The 16,080-nt window shown below is 39.2% G+C and overlaps 1 protein-coding gene across 4 annotated transcripts in view; it reads left to right on the plus strand.

Annotated features, from left to right (window-relative positions):
* The window catches only part of LOC124162446 (centrosomal protein of 89 kDa), an 83,622-nt gene that overhangs the window by 43,083 nt on the left and 24,459 nt on the right, over positions 1 to 16,080 (plus strand). For 3 of the 4 annotated variants that reach the window (XR_006865564.1, XR_006865565.1, XM_046538984.1), the window contains exon 6: positions 10,249 to 10,453. Coding sequence is in view for 2 of the 4 variants with exons in the window: in XM_046538984.1 (XP_046394940.1) it covers positions 10,249 to 10,453 (205 nt within the window). In the remaining 2 variants the exon portion in view is untranslated. Of the gene's footprint in view, positions 1 to 1,586; positions 7,222 to 10,248; positions 10,454 to 16,080 lie in introns of those variants that run through there. The other variant, XM_046538985.1, reaches the window with a different exon arrangement.

Consider the following 16,080-nt stretch of genomic DNA (forward strand, 5'->3'; position numbering starts at 1 on the left):
GGGTTGGCATCGAGTGTGACCGTTGAGGGGAGGGGTCACTCCCATGGGGGAGAGACGAAGGAGGAGAATTAAACTGTTGGATGAGGTGGAAATCAGCAAAGGAGGATGACGAAACAAAGGAGGGAAAGGGTTGAGGGATAACCAGAAAATGAACTCAAAATCTGCCTAGCATTTGTAACCAAACACCTGGGAAAGCAAAGTAAACTCTGAAATCTTGCATGTAGAAAGCAAAGGTACTGCATGAAACAAGTTACTTTTTACGCAGCCACACGTGCACAGGTGCAAATTTATATTCACCCAGGATGAAATTCACCCTGAAAAAATCATTTGGCAAATCAAGGCTAATTGGCTGGGTGCTGTGGAATAGTTTAAGATGTTAAACTTTGTAAGTTTGAAGATGAGAAATAAGGTGAGGAATGCAGTAAGAAATGAGGGGAGCAAAATAAAAGAATCATACGCAAAGGAAATGGCACTGTGATGCATGATGAGTGTGGCTCTGCAGTTCAAAAGGAAGGGAATGGCATTGGAGGCAATGGGGAAGCAAAGAAAAGGGCAGGAGAGACAAGTCCAGATGATCATGGTGAAGGAGAATGTTATTAACTGATTTTTGTCTGCCTCTCCCCTCCTAAAAATCACACTCATCACACATATCCAACTTCCTCCCCAAAGACACCTGGCAGGGGTGAGTGCTTCCCACACCACGTTCCTTCACCTTGGATTTTAAGATGTCGGACACTCAGGGCCTCAAGCCCCCCACCCCTTCCACTTGCATTGTGGATGGAGGTAACTGCCCGTATCCCACTCACCCCCTCCTACTGCTCATTCATGACAAAGACGACAAATGAGCGGTAAAATATTTGAGGAAAATTTTTGTGTAAGTGCCCATTTTGTGTGTACGTCTCTAGTGGTCAGTTTCTTGGTAGCTGTTTATTTTATGTGGTGTCCATCCAAAGTCACTTTTATTTGAGCGATTCTCTAAAAGTGAAAAGCCTCAGGTTGCAGTGTGATGAGTACAAAAGTCTCGTCATTTTGGATTGAGTGTTGCTGTGCCTCTGCGGATGCATCACCTGTGTGTGCTTTGCATTTCATGGGTGCTTTGTCTCATTTCATGGGAAACTATCATTAAATGATAGTGTGATAGCCTAGACATTGCCATGAGATGCATTCTATTGGCACAGATGTGTTTGGTGTATTGTATTCTTGTCCAGCAACTAAAATTTTTATCGAACAATGTTCTCAGTAAACAAAATTAATGATTATTTTTATATGCCTAGTAGTTAGAACTTTCATGACAGTCCTATGTTATTAAACTTGCATTTTGGGTTGATGCCATCTTATGATTTCTATACGTCATATGTTGTGCATGAATATTGGACCATAATACTATTTTAACTAATTTTCTCAGTTTCACTTGCCTTTGTTGGAAACAATGCGAGAGGGTATGGCCGAGTTTGCCAGCAGCAGCAGTGCATAGTTTAAATTAATCCAAGGCATTAAATTCTCTGTTGATTGATCACTCAATGTGATTTCCATTCCATGCTCAGGGAGTATGATACATAGTATAATGTTGCTTAATGTTTTTGCAGATATAGGATGGGGGAGGCGGGCAGCAGTTATTTGTGAAATTAATCGTAAGCATGCAAACTATCTGAAGAAGTAAGGACTGCAGTGGACGTCAAAATTACCCAATTGGATGGATTAACTCCACCCTTTCCCAACTCTCGCCTTTAAGTGATTCCAGTGGAACAAAAGTTGTCTTTTGTGTTTTAAGAGCTACGTTTGAAATTCTGATTGTTGCTAAAGAGAGTAAGACATATTCTAAGACTTGAGAAATAGTTGCAGGTGAAAGGATAAGGAAAGAAAGAAAGAGGTGGCTTCCTATCCACCTGTCCAATGGCTTCCATTTTCCAAATGCCCAAACATGTATTCTGAATGAAGGAGCTACATACTTTAAAAAATATGTAGTTCTTAAAATATTTATTCTTGTTCTCAATATTTGCATCATGTAAATAAGGTTTGGGTTTGGAATACAAGTGAGACACAAGGTGGATGATTCTTAAAAGATGCCATTGTTGCAAGCAATCCCTATTCAGGATGGATCGTTCAGAGCTGGATGAGATCATTACTTAGTGATCGCATTAATGTCTGCTCCTCGCCTCCAATGGTGTTTTATTTGTCTCTCTGTTTGAATTCCCTTTCCTTGATTCATTCATGTGCCTGCTTCCTCGAACCCCATTGTCCTGGTCTGAGATTGAGGAGCCCTTGTCATTTCATTCGCAAACATTGAATATTTTGGTCTCATTTGGTATTGTATGTGTGATGGCAGACTCTGGTTTCGTGAATTGATTGCCGATAGATTGACATATGAGTCCTGTGGTGCGACTGATGTATGCACTTAGTGATTGTACCATTAGTACATGCATGCAGTTGTAGCCCCCACCCACGCAAGTTTGCACATCATGGGGGAAGTGGGATGAGGTGTGTGCATTTCAAACAACACAAATGCGCCACGCTCCCTTGTCTCTCTCTTGGCATTGTCTGCTGTCTGTTGCACATTTTCTGTGTGAATCACCAAAGAGTGCTCGTGACAAAACAAAGGGCAGCCTTGAAACCACCAGATCCAATGTTGTTGAATGGAAGCTGCTCATTCCAGTTATTCGTTCATTTATCTGCTCCTCATGCTCCCCCTTCTTTGTGCATGTTGCATTTGATGGAGATAACATTTCAATGAAAATTAACAACATGCATACAAACTCACTGCTACTGCCACAATGCCACTTTCAGAGCCGACGAAAAGTTCATGGTATGGGGATATCACTTGAATGGAAATTTTTCCCATTTGAATCTTAGCTCCTTGTGTGTTAAAGAAAAAAAAAACTGCTCATTCCTGCCCTGATTGTGCATAGCCAACTGGGGCCAATCTTCATACAGTATGGAAAATAAGAGTTTTTCCATCGCTTTGAGGATCCATAAGAATGTTGGTTACGGTATCCCTTATTTGGAAAAAAATATTTTTTTGTGAAAATTCTTGCCCTCACATCCTTCATTTTTTCCTTTTGGTCATGTAAACTCAATAATGAAATTTTGTCTCAACTGATGTTGTTGACCTGTGCCGAATCGAACGGCAAGTTTAAATGAGTGGGGATTTAAATAGGGAAATGGGAGTGTGGTTTTTCTTTGCTAAGTTAGGAGTAAGTTCAGAGATTTTTAACAAAGGTATAATGAAAATACAGTGAACTGATGTTTTTTCACATAAGGAATTATGCAATTTTGATAGCAGATACTTTTTCTTGGTGCTATATAGTTACTTTTCCATGGCTCTGTGAACAGCATCAAGGAATATGATTTTGTACTTCGTTTGTCTATGACTCAAGTAAAAAAGCATTATATAATTTCCTCTGTTGTGTAATTCTTGGCTTTTAACTTTCTCTAAATCAGATTCTTAGCTAAATCCAATTTTTCTAGTCAGAAGTGTTGTTGGTCTATTAACCCTTTGGGACTGCGTGAACATTTTTATACGTTTTGTGCACTGACTGCGGAAAAATGTTTTTAAACGTTAGACCATTGCTCAACTACCCTCTTCAGTTTCCCTAAACTTTAATTGCTACCTGGGTTGAGCCCAAGTGCACTTTTCCACTGCACTGTAGGGGTCGCTATTGCAGCTTAACTATCCCTGACCATCCCAAAAATATGTACAAAACATTCGCGCAGCCTAAGGGTTAATAGGTCATTTAATGAACTCATGTTCATGTCATATGGGCACAAAAGTATAGCTTTTCTCTATTCTCCAATCTCGTCTATCATTTTGTTTATAAAAAGAAGTTTTATTTTATTTCAAAGGTGTACAATTTGAAAAAAGGAAAAAACTAAGAAATGACAATGTGTACTATAGGATTGAAGAATTATTATCAATGCTAACTTGTATTTACAAAGGGATATTCAATTAATTTCCTTTTTGTTATTAGACCATTTTTGTCCTAATATGGTGCAGTCAAAACCTACATTAGACATTTCAGAGTTGAGTGTCACTGGCACTGCATTTTTGTTTTGAAATGACCACTGTAATCATTAAACCCCCATTTAAATGGTTTTACAACTTTCCAGATATTTTTTTACTTTATTTCCAGCAAAACGATTACTCCTGAAGGAAATTGCTTACATTTCTTTTAAATTGACTCAGTGATGGAAAGTTTTTATTCAATTGGACGGTTAGTGGAAAGCACATTTCCTAAGATCCAAAGCTGGATGACTCAGTCCTAACACCCTCTTCATGTAGATATTTTGATATTTGAGTTTAATACTTGTGGAAGTCTGCATTTAGAGTGAATTCGTGCAGGGTTTGTCTGTCACCGCACTGGCATCACCAAGTACAAGATGTATGCACTAGCGAATGGGAGAATGTTTTGGTTTGCAGAGATGGGTCTGAATGGAGAACTATGTATGTGTTTTTCTTTTGTAATTTCAATTTGTCTTAGTTTAGTTTGAAAATCTTTCTTGCATGAATATTTGATTCCCCAAGTGTTATTTTGTACATAATTTGTGAGGAGAGTGTACTACATGTAAGGTCGATTGCATATCATAAATAGCAGAACTGCGTGAGATGTTCTTGCAAGGCAGCAACACACTGACTGGTTTATACATACATACCTACTTGGGCAATGGTCAACAACTTTTTGAGGTGGAAGAGCCAGAAAGATGGAAGGGAGAAAAAAGGAAAGTTATTCAACCAGCTGCTCAGCCACATTTCAACATTGCTTTCATTTTAGTATGTACCGGGAATGCATTTATTATAGGGATGCTTTATCTTCTCTTATGGTGTTTATCCTGTTTGCGATTTTTTTTGAGTTTTGAAAATAGAATAATGTATGTATACAGCACTCACTTTAGTAATTACAGCATCCTCCTGGTTATCCTAATGGCCTAATGATGGGTAGAGGCTGCACGAATAATTGGAAAACACGAATAATCCAAACTTTAAATGTAATTTTCATAATTTAGGCAAATCGAACTACCAATTATTAATTACGCACATTGTGTGTTATTTTTTATCGCTTTCCAGAATCATTTAAAGCTTTCTCTTCCCGATCTTTTTAGTGGCAATAATGTGATTTTACTCGTATTCCTATTGCTCCATGTAATACGTACTTGGTTTCCGATAACCGCACGCCCGTGTCTGCTAGATCATGGATGTAGAAAATTGGTTTGAACGAATGGTTCAAAACCACTGTGTGACGTCGGAAACTACACTGTCAGGCACCACGTAGCATAGCCATGTTGTGCAAGTTGCCCGGTATAAAATTGATGCGGGGCCGCGGTTCCGCGATCGCACACCACGATGTTTTGTTAACATGATCAAAGAGCTTCAATGAAAATAAAGGACGCACAATCACCCCATGACACAGCAGCGGTTGTACGAAATCAGGACTTCGGCAATTTTTCCACACAGACGAGTGCCTGGCTATGACTCATGCTTTATCTCTACTTCCACTTCTCCCACAGCCTTCACTTCTAATATTCCCTTCCTCTCCAGTTTGGCCTTGAATAGTCTCGGCATAAATATGTGCGAGTGCGATGAAATCTCTGGTTCCTTTGGGTCGTTTTCAACTGGATGCGAGGTCAAGGCAATAATTGGACATTTGCGATGTGAAATATACATTTATAGATTGTAGACAACATTTCCCTTAATTTGTGATTGGTTAACCATTGAAGAATCTTATGAAATTAATCGAGAGTTTTTTTCCCACCACTGATCATCGTCTCCATGCTAGAGCAGACGTCCAAGTTAACTTGAAACATTCCTTGCCAAAGAGTAAATAAAAGAATTCCTTTTCACAAAGAGGATTCCAATGGAAATAATAAGCCCGGTGTAGCCTAGCATTAAAATGCAAATATCCGGGTGCTTTTGCGTGTTTGTCTGTGTCTGATCAATGTTTTTCTAAAGATCGTGAAAAACATCCGAGAAGTATAAAAGCCATGCACGGATAAGCCGCAACGTGGATAAACCGCAGCCAGATAATCGGGAGTCTTTCTGTGATTGTTATTTTTTGCGCATGGGACTGGAAGGGCACAATTTGACATTGAAAGATGCCATTACGTGGCGTGCGGCTCACGAGGTGTAGGTTGCTGATGACCCCTGTATGTATTAGGCAGGCCATAAATTTGCCTATCAGCTCCTCATTTATTGCAGATTTTCTCCAGTTGCAGACTCATGAGTTTGCTGGCCTTAATCAGTGCATTCCACTTCATCACGGCTTAGTCATGGCTAAAAGACCTCGCAATGGCATGCTTCTCTCAGCATTCCAAAAATCGAATAGTCATTGAATGATGAGTGTGACTTTCTTGGGTTATTAATGACATGAGGTGTGCTTGGTCTTTTCCTTTTGCATCTGATGTGGGGGATATATATAAATGACGGAAGCCCTTGTGGTTTGAGGACCACATGGCTTGCTGTTGAACGTTGATTGTGGAGCACACGATTTGCTCATTGATTATGGGTGCACGCACATGGGAGGGAAACGAGAGGATTGTGCGCACAATATGCTTTTGAGATTGGATTGGATCAGCTCGGCAGAATGGCCACTCCTTGTATTCCCTTGCTTTTGAAATGGCAATCAATGGGAATCAATGTGGGGACAATCACCTTAATCCATTCCTAACTCCCCAAAGGGGCTAGATTAGGAGGTCTGGGCCACCTACCCTTTATTATGTGCTGTGCACTCCACCCAACTCTCCTGTGCCTCCCATTCTCGTTTGTGCTGTGTGCACCATCCTAATCTCTTTTGCTCATTCCTCTCTGGTTCTTTTGTTTGTAGCCTATATTGTGACAATTGTCTAGATGTTTTGACTTGTCGCCAATGACTTATTATCATACTAGACATGTGGCCGTAAACATTTTGTAGTTTTCAGATGTGATAAAAGCTATACAATCAAGTGGATTCATCAGATGTTTCTCTGTGTTACTCCCTGGTCCTTTCCTGAAGTAATGATGTGATCATTTCACGCTCTTCACTACTACTAAAAATATATAGAGGCACATGTGGTGATGTCTTTTCCATAGACTCAAAGTGGCAGAAGAATTTTGGATGCTTTAAAGTTGCCTAAAAATCATATAACATTCGGGGTGCAAACACATACCTGATTGTGTAATATTCCAAACCCTGCCGCGTGAACGGCGGTGAAATATACAAGAATTGCCATGAGAAAAAATTCCCCTGGACCGGGAATCGAACCACGGACCTTTGGCTTTCCGGGCCACTGCGCAGACCACTACGCTATCCAGGTTCTTTAATTCCCATGGCAATTATACCGAGGCTCATGGTACTAGGTGTTAGGCCCTCGCGGTCCATCAAGGATGGCAACGCGAGGTAGAAAGGACTTCCAAGAAGCCACAACCGGTTGAGAGCCTCAAACCTGCGCTAAAGCCGTGCAAAGCGGTATGTGTAATATTCCAAACCCTGCCGCGTGAACGGCGGTGAAATATACAAGAATTGCCATGAGAAAAAATTCCCCTGGACCGGGAATATATAATTAACACCCAGTACCATGAGCCTCGGTATAATTGCCATGGGAATTAAAGAACCTGGATAGCGTAGTGGTCTGCGCAGTGGCCCGGAAAGCCAAAGGTCCGTGGTTCGATTCCCGGTAGTATTTTTTATGCTGTGACTCTGCTTCTTGCTGTAATGGGCGAGAGGGGATTGTTTGAAACAACATTTCATCTATCCTTGCAAACATTCTCTTTTTGTGCGTTGCGTAGTGGTGCTATTAGTTCTGCTCATGGAAATCCAAGCCGCTTTAATGAAATGGTGTGGTATCAAGGTGACTATATGCCATTTTTTTATTTTTACGTGAATTATTCTGGGGAATAACCATAGAGGAGCCACCTTTTAGGTATAGTCAACCTCAAGGTTATGCACCGTGTGAAAAATTCCACATGCTTAGAGGGTAAGTGTTGAGTATTTTATCTTTCAATAGGGTTCATTATTCAAGTGCCAAGGTGCTGCTCTTTATTGGTAAAACATCTACAGACCCGTGAAACTTTGTTGCAGATTTAGTGCTGCCGGATGCATATGATTGCTGTGTTCATGCCCCTTGATTTAGATGACAATAGTGGCCTGCCTTCACGATCAGATGTTCAGCTACTGGTGTCAATGTAAAATAGTCAAGGCCATCATTCGATCGAAGAATTTTTGGACATTTTTTATTTCTATTTCTGAGATTCGAGAAGATTGATTCCAATATAACTCTTATTGGGCATTACTATCTGTTAAATACTGTTTCTTTAATAGCTGTGGGTTTTATATTGCTGATCTTCCTCCTGCGTGTGATTAGTGACATGAATCACATAGTTAGAATAGAATTTTTTGTCATGAAGGTGAATGTGGGGATGTGTGATGAGGGGAAGGGGTTGTGAGGGATGGCTAATTCACTCTCAGCGTCCTTAGGAAGGCAACGTTGCTGCTGACGTGTGTCATTAGAGATCTTTCCTTCCTGGGGAATACTAATGGAGAGAGGCAGAGGGAAAGTGCCACAGCCTCGATTTAGAGGTGTCCAGTGGCATTTTGTCATTGGGCCACCGTGTTCATTGCTCTGGAAATAGAATTTATGTGCAGACTGTTCCTTCCATTGTACGTCTGCTCTGCAGTGTCTCATCATAAACCACTGATTGCCTGTGTGTGTGTGGCATGTACTACACATCCCGACGTGGTCATAAAATGCTTTAGGCATGTGGGTGGGTATCTTTTGCTGGGCATCCACTCCAGTGGTCTCCTCCTCTGCGAACATTCATTGCTTAAGGTTAATAATTGTGTCCCAAAAATCAAGAAGTGCAAAACTAGTATTGCATATCGAGTGTGCATCCTATAGTAATATGCATTGAATACATTCTCAGAGATAAATGATCCTATTTTCCACTGAACTAGTTTTTGGTGTGAACAGCACCCACCCCCCCTCCAATTGCCATTCATTGTAGTGAATATCGTAGTTCTTCTGTTGCATCACAAGGAGACTATCTTTTGATTAGTGTCATTTGATTTGGTTGTTAGCTTTTCAGATAGCTCTCAGAGGTGGCAATTCTGCTCTTACTTATATTTCATGACTCCTCCTTAACTGTGTGATGATGAGCTCTCAGGAGATCCCTTGCATCCATCCTCTCCTTCTTCCCCAGCACGCTCTCAACTGCATGAAATCCCACTTGCTGATTAACCATACATTGGGAGTGTTACTCTTGGACCTAGAAATTCTCCCTCACATCTCACTCTGTCACTTGCAATTGGCTCCATCCAGTGCTCTAAATTTGTTCTCTACAGATTGTGTAAAACATTCTTGGGTTCTTCTTTGTCATGGTGGAGACCTCAATAAATGCAAATTCAGCCTGAAACAATCCACCCCCCCACCCAATCGTTTGTCTTAAAATGTATTTTGTTTTATATATATTCAGTGAAGTCAAATACTATCTTGTTGTTACCAGTGTTAGACGAGATGTAGACTGGAAAGAATGTAGTGCATACTTCACCATGTATGTATTCTCTCAATCACTAGAGAGGTGAATCATTTCTCATGCACTCTTGCCCTCATTAGGTATTTGGTGTGTGCTCTGAGGATATGTGTTGAGGCAGTGAGTGCAGTTAATTTGTCTGTATTTGAATCACATGATGCCCCATGGGTGCTCTGCTTCTTCTTTGTATTGTAAGAATGCTCTCTTTTTCTCTTGTGAAACTTCTCAAATGGATGTTGTTCTCCCCTGTCAATGTTGATGATTTGAAATTGATTGGCAATCAATCAATTCCAATGTTGTGCTGTGCGTGTTGTCACCATCGCAGCGACTGAATGTGGTAACCCCTGGTGATGGATCCCTTTGGATTCCCATTGTGAAGTGCACTGTGGCGAACTTCACCTCCTGGTGGACCTTGTCATCCAAATTGAATTGAATTGATTGTGGCCCTCCCTCTGTGCTACTGCCGAGAACTTCAACAACTGTGCCATCAATGTGCCAATTCTTTCTCTTGCAACCTTATCATGCACTCTCTCTTGTATTATTTTTATTCTTCAAGGCCTACTCTTCCAGTTTTGTTTAAATAATTAAATTCATGACGTTGTAAATAAAATAATTATAGTTTTCATAAGAACATTCTTGTTCCTTCAAGGTTTCATTTACATTAGTCATATTATTTTACATATAAATTAGTTTCAGAGATGAAAATTGATGACGTAAAGCACCTTATATTATTTTGGGAAAATTTTCTTTTGCAGAAGAAGTAAAGAGAAGTTTATAAAGGTGTGCATACGCCTGACCAAGTCGGAGAGGCGCAATGACTTCCTTAGGAATAACTTGCGTAGAGCAGTTAGTTTGCTCGAGGAAATGTTGGTGGATAGTCACTGGAGCAGGGGGCCAACAAGTGTTGCAGAGGAGAGTGCAGCGCAGCAGAGGTTGGTGGCGGTGCAGGCAGCGTTGCAGGTAAGAGACACCATTCTCCCCTGCACCACTCAGCAAGGCCAAAGCTCAAGGAGCCCATGCGTGAGAGCAAATGATCCAGCACTTGATTATTACTATGCATTTTAATTCTGTTGATGAGGGAAGGCGTACACGTGTTGTCACATCGTCGATCATGGCTGCATGTCAGAGGAGGATATAACCTGTGATTTCAAAGTTCATATGCACATGCATACGATGGGTTGAGGTTAGGTTTGCTGCTTGAAGAAATCATGGACTTAAACATGCGCTCTGCATTGGACTAAACATAACTCTTCGTTCCATGGGTGAGGGTATATAAACAAATAATCAATGCTTGATTTTTTCTGGGCACCCCCTAAAAGATGTCAAATGGTCTAAAAATGATAATGGAGAGATCCAAACACATAGGCATCAAATATCATCATGTTAGAGAACTGATCAAAAATGATTTCATAATTCTGATGCATGTAAATTCTAAGTTGAAAATAAAAAATATTGGCGTCAAATGCTAGGGCTTAAGTGAACTATGACATTGATTATTAATTTGAATTTTTTTAAAATCGTGTTTTATGTGACCAGCAAAGGGAGGTGTTAAATACAAGGGTTCATTTGTGTGCGTTGGTCGCATTAGTAATGTTTCGCATTCACGCAAATTGTGTTCTTCTTTTGTTTTTGTTATGTTTATTCGATGATTCGATGTTTGGATTGATGTCGTGTTTTGAGTCTGTGAAAGTGATGAAATAAAAGACACGAATAATCTAACAAAGGCTATAATCATGAAATAAAAAGTCAATTAAGTCATGGCAGTTTTTGCACAACCAGTGAGGGCCGATATATATCGGCCTGGTGGCCGTAGAAGGGTTAAAACAACAATTATTTAAAAATTTATATGTAATTATCATAGTGATTTCTTGGGAAAAAATTCTGGAATGCAGTTGTAACTTTATTTTGAGATGTTATTTGTTCCAATTAGTAGAGTTCCGTGAATTTCGCGAGACGCGATATCGTGAAATAACGCAAAATAAAACGAAATAACGCGAAATCGGTAAATAAAAACAAAATTTCGCATTATTTTGCGATTTTCGGTGGATTAGCGGAAAAATCACATCTAATGAGTCATAATCAATTAAAACCTAAGCCTTCACTGTTTAACGCTGCCGACGTTCAGTAGCTCTATCTCATTACGATTTCAAAGTCAATTGGCTCGTCTAGTCTCGCGCATAACGCATCCGCGTATTATCGCGCACCATAGTGATTTCTCCGCCAAAATTTGCCGTTTAATTTATCACTGGCTCTCTCTTCGAATCCCACGTATCAATCCTTAAATATTTAGAATGAGGCGCTTTCTCACCTGAAGAATTAGATATTATGAATTAAAAATGTGCGGAAAGAAATTTAACTTGGCCGCGGAAGAGCGGAAATACACCCCTATGAAAAAATTGTATAAACCTGTTTCAAATTTTTATACATTGCCATGGTAATGTATAAGAATGTATAAACATTTGAAACAGGTTCATACAAATTTTTCATAGGGGCAAGCTCACGCGCCCGGCACGCGTCAATGCCGAGCAGGCAATGCCAAGGCAAAAAGCGTCGGCTCCTAAAAATCGGCCTGTGAGCATATCATCTTATGATTTCGAACCAAACGCACAATACATGTGTTGTTTTCAGCATGTTTACCCAATTTCGTTTCTTAAAAGGTTCTTCTTAACTATAAATAGCATTTGAAGTTAATATGGCGACCATAAAGTCGATAATAATGCATATAGTGATGGCCCTCGCCTATGCATTATTATGACCTTTAAATTTTATTTCCTAACTCGGAATATTCGAAAAATAGCTAATTACATACACTCAATGAACATGAGTAACATGGAATGTTATCAGGAATATTTATTAATGATAACTGTTGTTCAAACAGATTGTCCTAGTCATTTTATCTAAATAGCTCTAACTGAGTAGATCATGAGGGCACAATTATTGGATATAAAATGGAATTTAAACGACCTTAGTCACCAACAAGCACCTCTCACGCTGTATTTAGCTTTTGATACCATTTACGGGTATGTGTTACGCTAATCTATGCTCCTCAGTGATTGTAATCTAATTTAGGGTTAACATTTGTCTTATGTTTAGGAAAGATACGAAATATCTAGGCTGAACACCTCAAAATAATAGTAAATAATGAAATAAATAGCATTTGCCACTCCCAATAGAGCTAATCTTGCATACTTGTATACCCAGAAACAAACACCAATTCGAAATCGTCGGCGTACTGCCGCCTTGACGCAGAGAAAATCCGACAGGTTCAGTTTTTCTGCGACGACGCAGCGAGCTGGAGACTAGACGTCATCAATTCTCAAAGACGCGCTCTGATTGGCTCGCTGTGTTCAGGTGCATTGTAGGGGAAGTTTGTTATAATGAAAACCAAAATCGCTCTTTTCACAAGTTTGAACTACAATACGACGTGTTTAAACAAGATAATCATTATTCGGTACCATACTTTGAAAAAAGAGCCATCACATTTCGCGTAGACCAGTGTGCCGAGCGCATCTGTTTGTGTTTAGTCTTTCATTATTAGTGCTTGGAAAACTGAAAGCACACTGCTTGACGCCACAGAGTAATATCTCTATATATTAATACACTTACTCTAAGATATCGTCGACAAGCTGCTCTTCTTAAGGCCTTTGTAAGTCCTTGTCGTTTTGTGATAAGTAGGAGCCTGAAACGCAGGGAGCTATTTCTGAAGTTGTACTAGAACTGGTCAAGCTGTGATGGAAAGAAAAAACCAACTTTTTTATTATCTAATGTGTTTGCTAGTGAACCAACTAAGACAAGGCAGTGGTACGTCTAATGATAGGAACTGTGCCCATCATATTTTTTGAAAATCCATAACATCCAGCATACCTGAAATCGATGCGATTCTGATTTTTCGTCTGCCCGCTATTTTGAGGGCTCTCTCTAGTCCGTATGAAATAAACGTAAAATCGCTCGGAAAGTATACTTTGGCAGTGCCTGATAGTTTTTGCTCCCCATATATATAGTCTAACAAAACCTGCGTCCCTTAAAAAAATGCTCATTCACGGATCGTGCATTATCAAAGTCGAACCCCTCCCGATCGGACAATTTTCTGAAGAACTACTTGAGGCTCGACACAAAGACTGTAGACGATATAGAGAATGGGACACACGAAAAATATTCCGAAAAGAATGCAATTAAAACTTATTGCATATGCTTCCTTTATCATCCTATCCGTTAGTATCCAGCTGACATGAAACGCCTAGAAGAAAAACTGGGAGCATACCTAAGGAGGTAGTAATGATACTACAGCCCCCTGAAGATGATTCGGAGGTGTTTGAAATACAAAATGAAATAAATAATAAGATTATGACAAATAAATTATTAAGGTTAACCTAATAATAAAAAATATTAATAACATTAATTTGTACATATGAATTACTTTTTTGTAAATTTATACTTTTAATAATTACCTAAAGATTTTAATGCTTTCAAAATGAAAATGTTTGCCCTGTATAAACTGTTAAATCAATTTATGATGATGATATAAAGTGAGCTATAATATTTATTATTTTTGATAAAAATTGACCATTTCAAATATAAAAATCATGAAATCCAATGGAACTCTTTTATAAAATATAATGCCACAAACCCCGTTTCACAAATTTACCTCCAAGTAGATATTGCAGACAGGCGAGCAAATGATCTGGGCTACGAAGGATGCTTTCCCATGCGTAACACTTTTCCATAATTTATTCTGAATTAAAACATGCATAATTTTTAAAATATGCTTAAAATCAACTGCTGAAGGATTCGAAACTGATAAACTTGAATTTCTTACAACAATAAACCCTCTATAAAGAATCAAACATGTAATTTCAATCATTTCTAGACTTTTGTCCAACAATGCATTGTCTGGGAACCACTGTGCGGCGGCCGTAAACGGCGCCGTGCGGTCAACTTTGCGATTCGATTCGTTTAAAGACATCCATAGACATGTATGGTAATTTGGAAGCACGAAGCACTAGCAGTGGGGGAAGGGAAGGAAGGAACAGAAAGGATAGGAGGAGAGGGGGTTCTTATTAGCGGACGGATCGTCAAATATTCGGCTCTCCACTGACCTATAATGCAAAAAAAATCATTTTGACAATGGCCAAATCTAATATCTAATTCTTCAGGTGAGAAAGCGTCTCATTCTAGATGTTTCAGGATTGATAAATGGGAAGTAATTTTTCAAGTTTCTTTGAACCCGATTATGTTTTTTTTAGTGTGGCTAAGTAAGATGAAGCTTCTTTCACTGACTTTCCTGACTGATTGGCAACAGCTGTAATCAAAATTAAGCAATTTTGTTGTATCTAGCTGCTTTCCGACTTTCCCTCAACACCTGGGTGAAAGGGAACCCATGACATGAAACATTTCCGCCAATTTGTAAGTTGTACAGTACTATGGTTATACCATAGCTACACAGCACTCAGTCTGAAAACACTATTGTGGCAGGTTTTGTTTTGCGGTTGGACTGTTTTTTTTATCGTAGTTCCAGCTTTAAATATCAAACGAAGGATAGGAATTTTAAAATGCCAAAAGCTAGTGATACTGTTCATACCAGGGCAAGTGAATTCAGCTGAGAAGTATTTTATGTGAAAGACACAGTATTACTGTACAAAGTTTGCTGTAAAATATTTTAATTTAAAAGATGTGACACTTTGTTAAAGCACATCAGTAACAATACACATAAACGTGTGAAAGAAAGGGGACCCGAAAAACGACAGCTCTCATTTGAACACACAGTCACTCAGTCAAAGAATGAGCTTGTTGTTGCTAATACAGAAGCATTTTTAAAGGCTTTATTTGAAAAGCCCTTAAACTTGACAATCCAAAAACTCTGGAATGGCTGTGGAAGTATACACATATGAGGTAGTGGGAATTTGCTGTTTGCTGATCGTATTCACCAAGACTACATACTTGAACCAATATAAGTTGAACCATTTCTTTCATTTAGTTTTATCAGAAATTTTGTACAATCGAAATTGTGTTAAATGTTATGTAAAATGCTTAATAAAAGTATAAGTACTCTTGAAATTGTGCCATAAAATAATAAAACGCCGATAAACGTGGGAAAATTGTATCATTATAATAATACCGCCAAGATTTTCTATAACACCGAAATCACATGGTTTTTAAACGAATTTTAGCAAAGAATAAAACCACTTTCACGGACCTCTATTAATTAGGCTTTTAAGTATCCTGAAGGGTATACAAGAATTCAAACCCAAGTAGCCACCCAATATTGGACTTATGTCGGACCAATATCATCTGCCAGTGTTCTTATGTCGGCCCTATATTGTCTGCCAATATAGGGCCAATATCCAAATGTAACATTTTGCCTTTTTTTAGCCGATATTGGCAGCCTATATTGTCCCGATATCGGTAGACTATATTTACCCACTGTACCGGCATTCACCCAATATTGGACCGATATTGTTCCGGTTTCTTCAGCCATTGCCGGACCAATATTAGTAGCCAATATAGGGCCAATGTCCATATTATAACGTTTTCAGTCTTATTGCCGATATTGGCAGCCTATATTTACCCAGTTCACTGGTGCTCACCCA

The sequence above is a fragment of the Ischnura elegans genome, chromosome 7 (genome assembly GCF_921293095.1).
Source record: "Ischnura elegans chromosome 7, ioIscEleg1.1, whole genome shotgun sequence".
NCBI classification, from domain to species: Eukaryota; Metazoa; Arthropoda; class Insecta; order Odonata; family Coenagrionidae; genus Ischnura; species Ischnura elegans.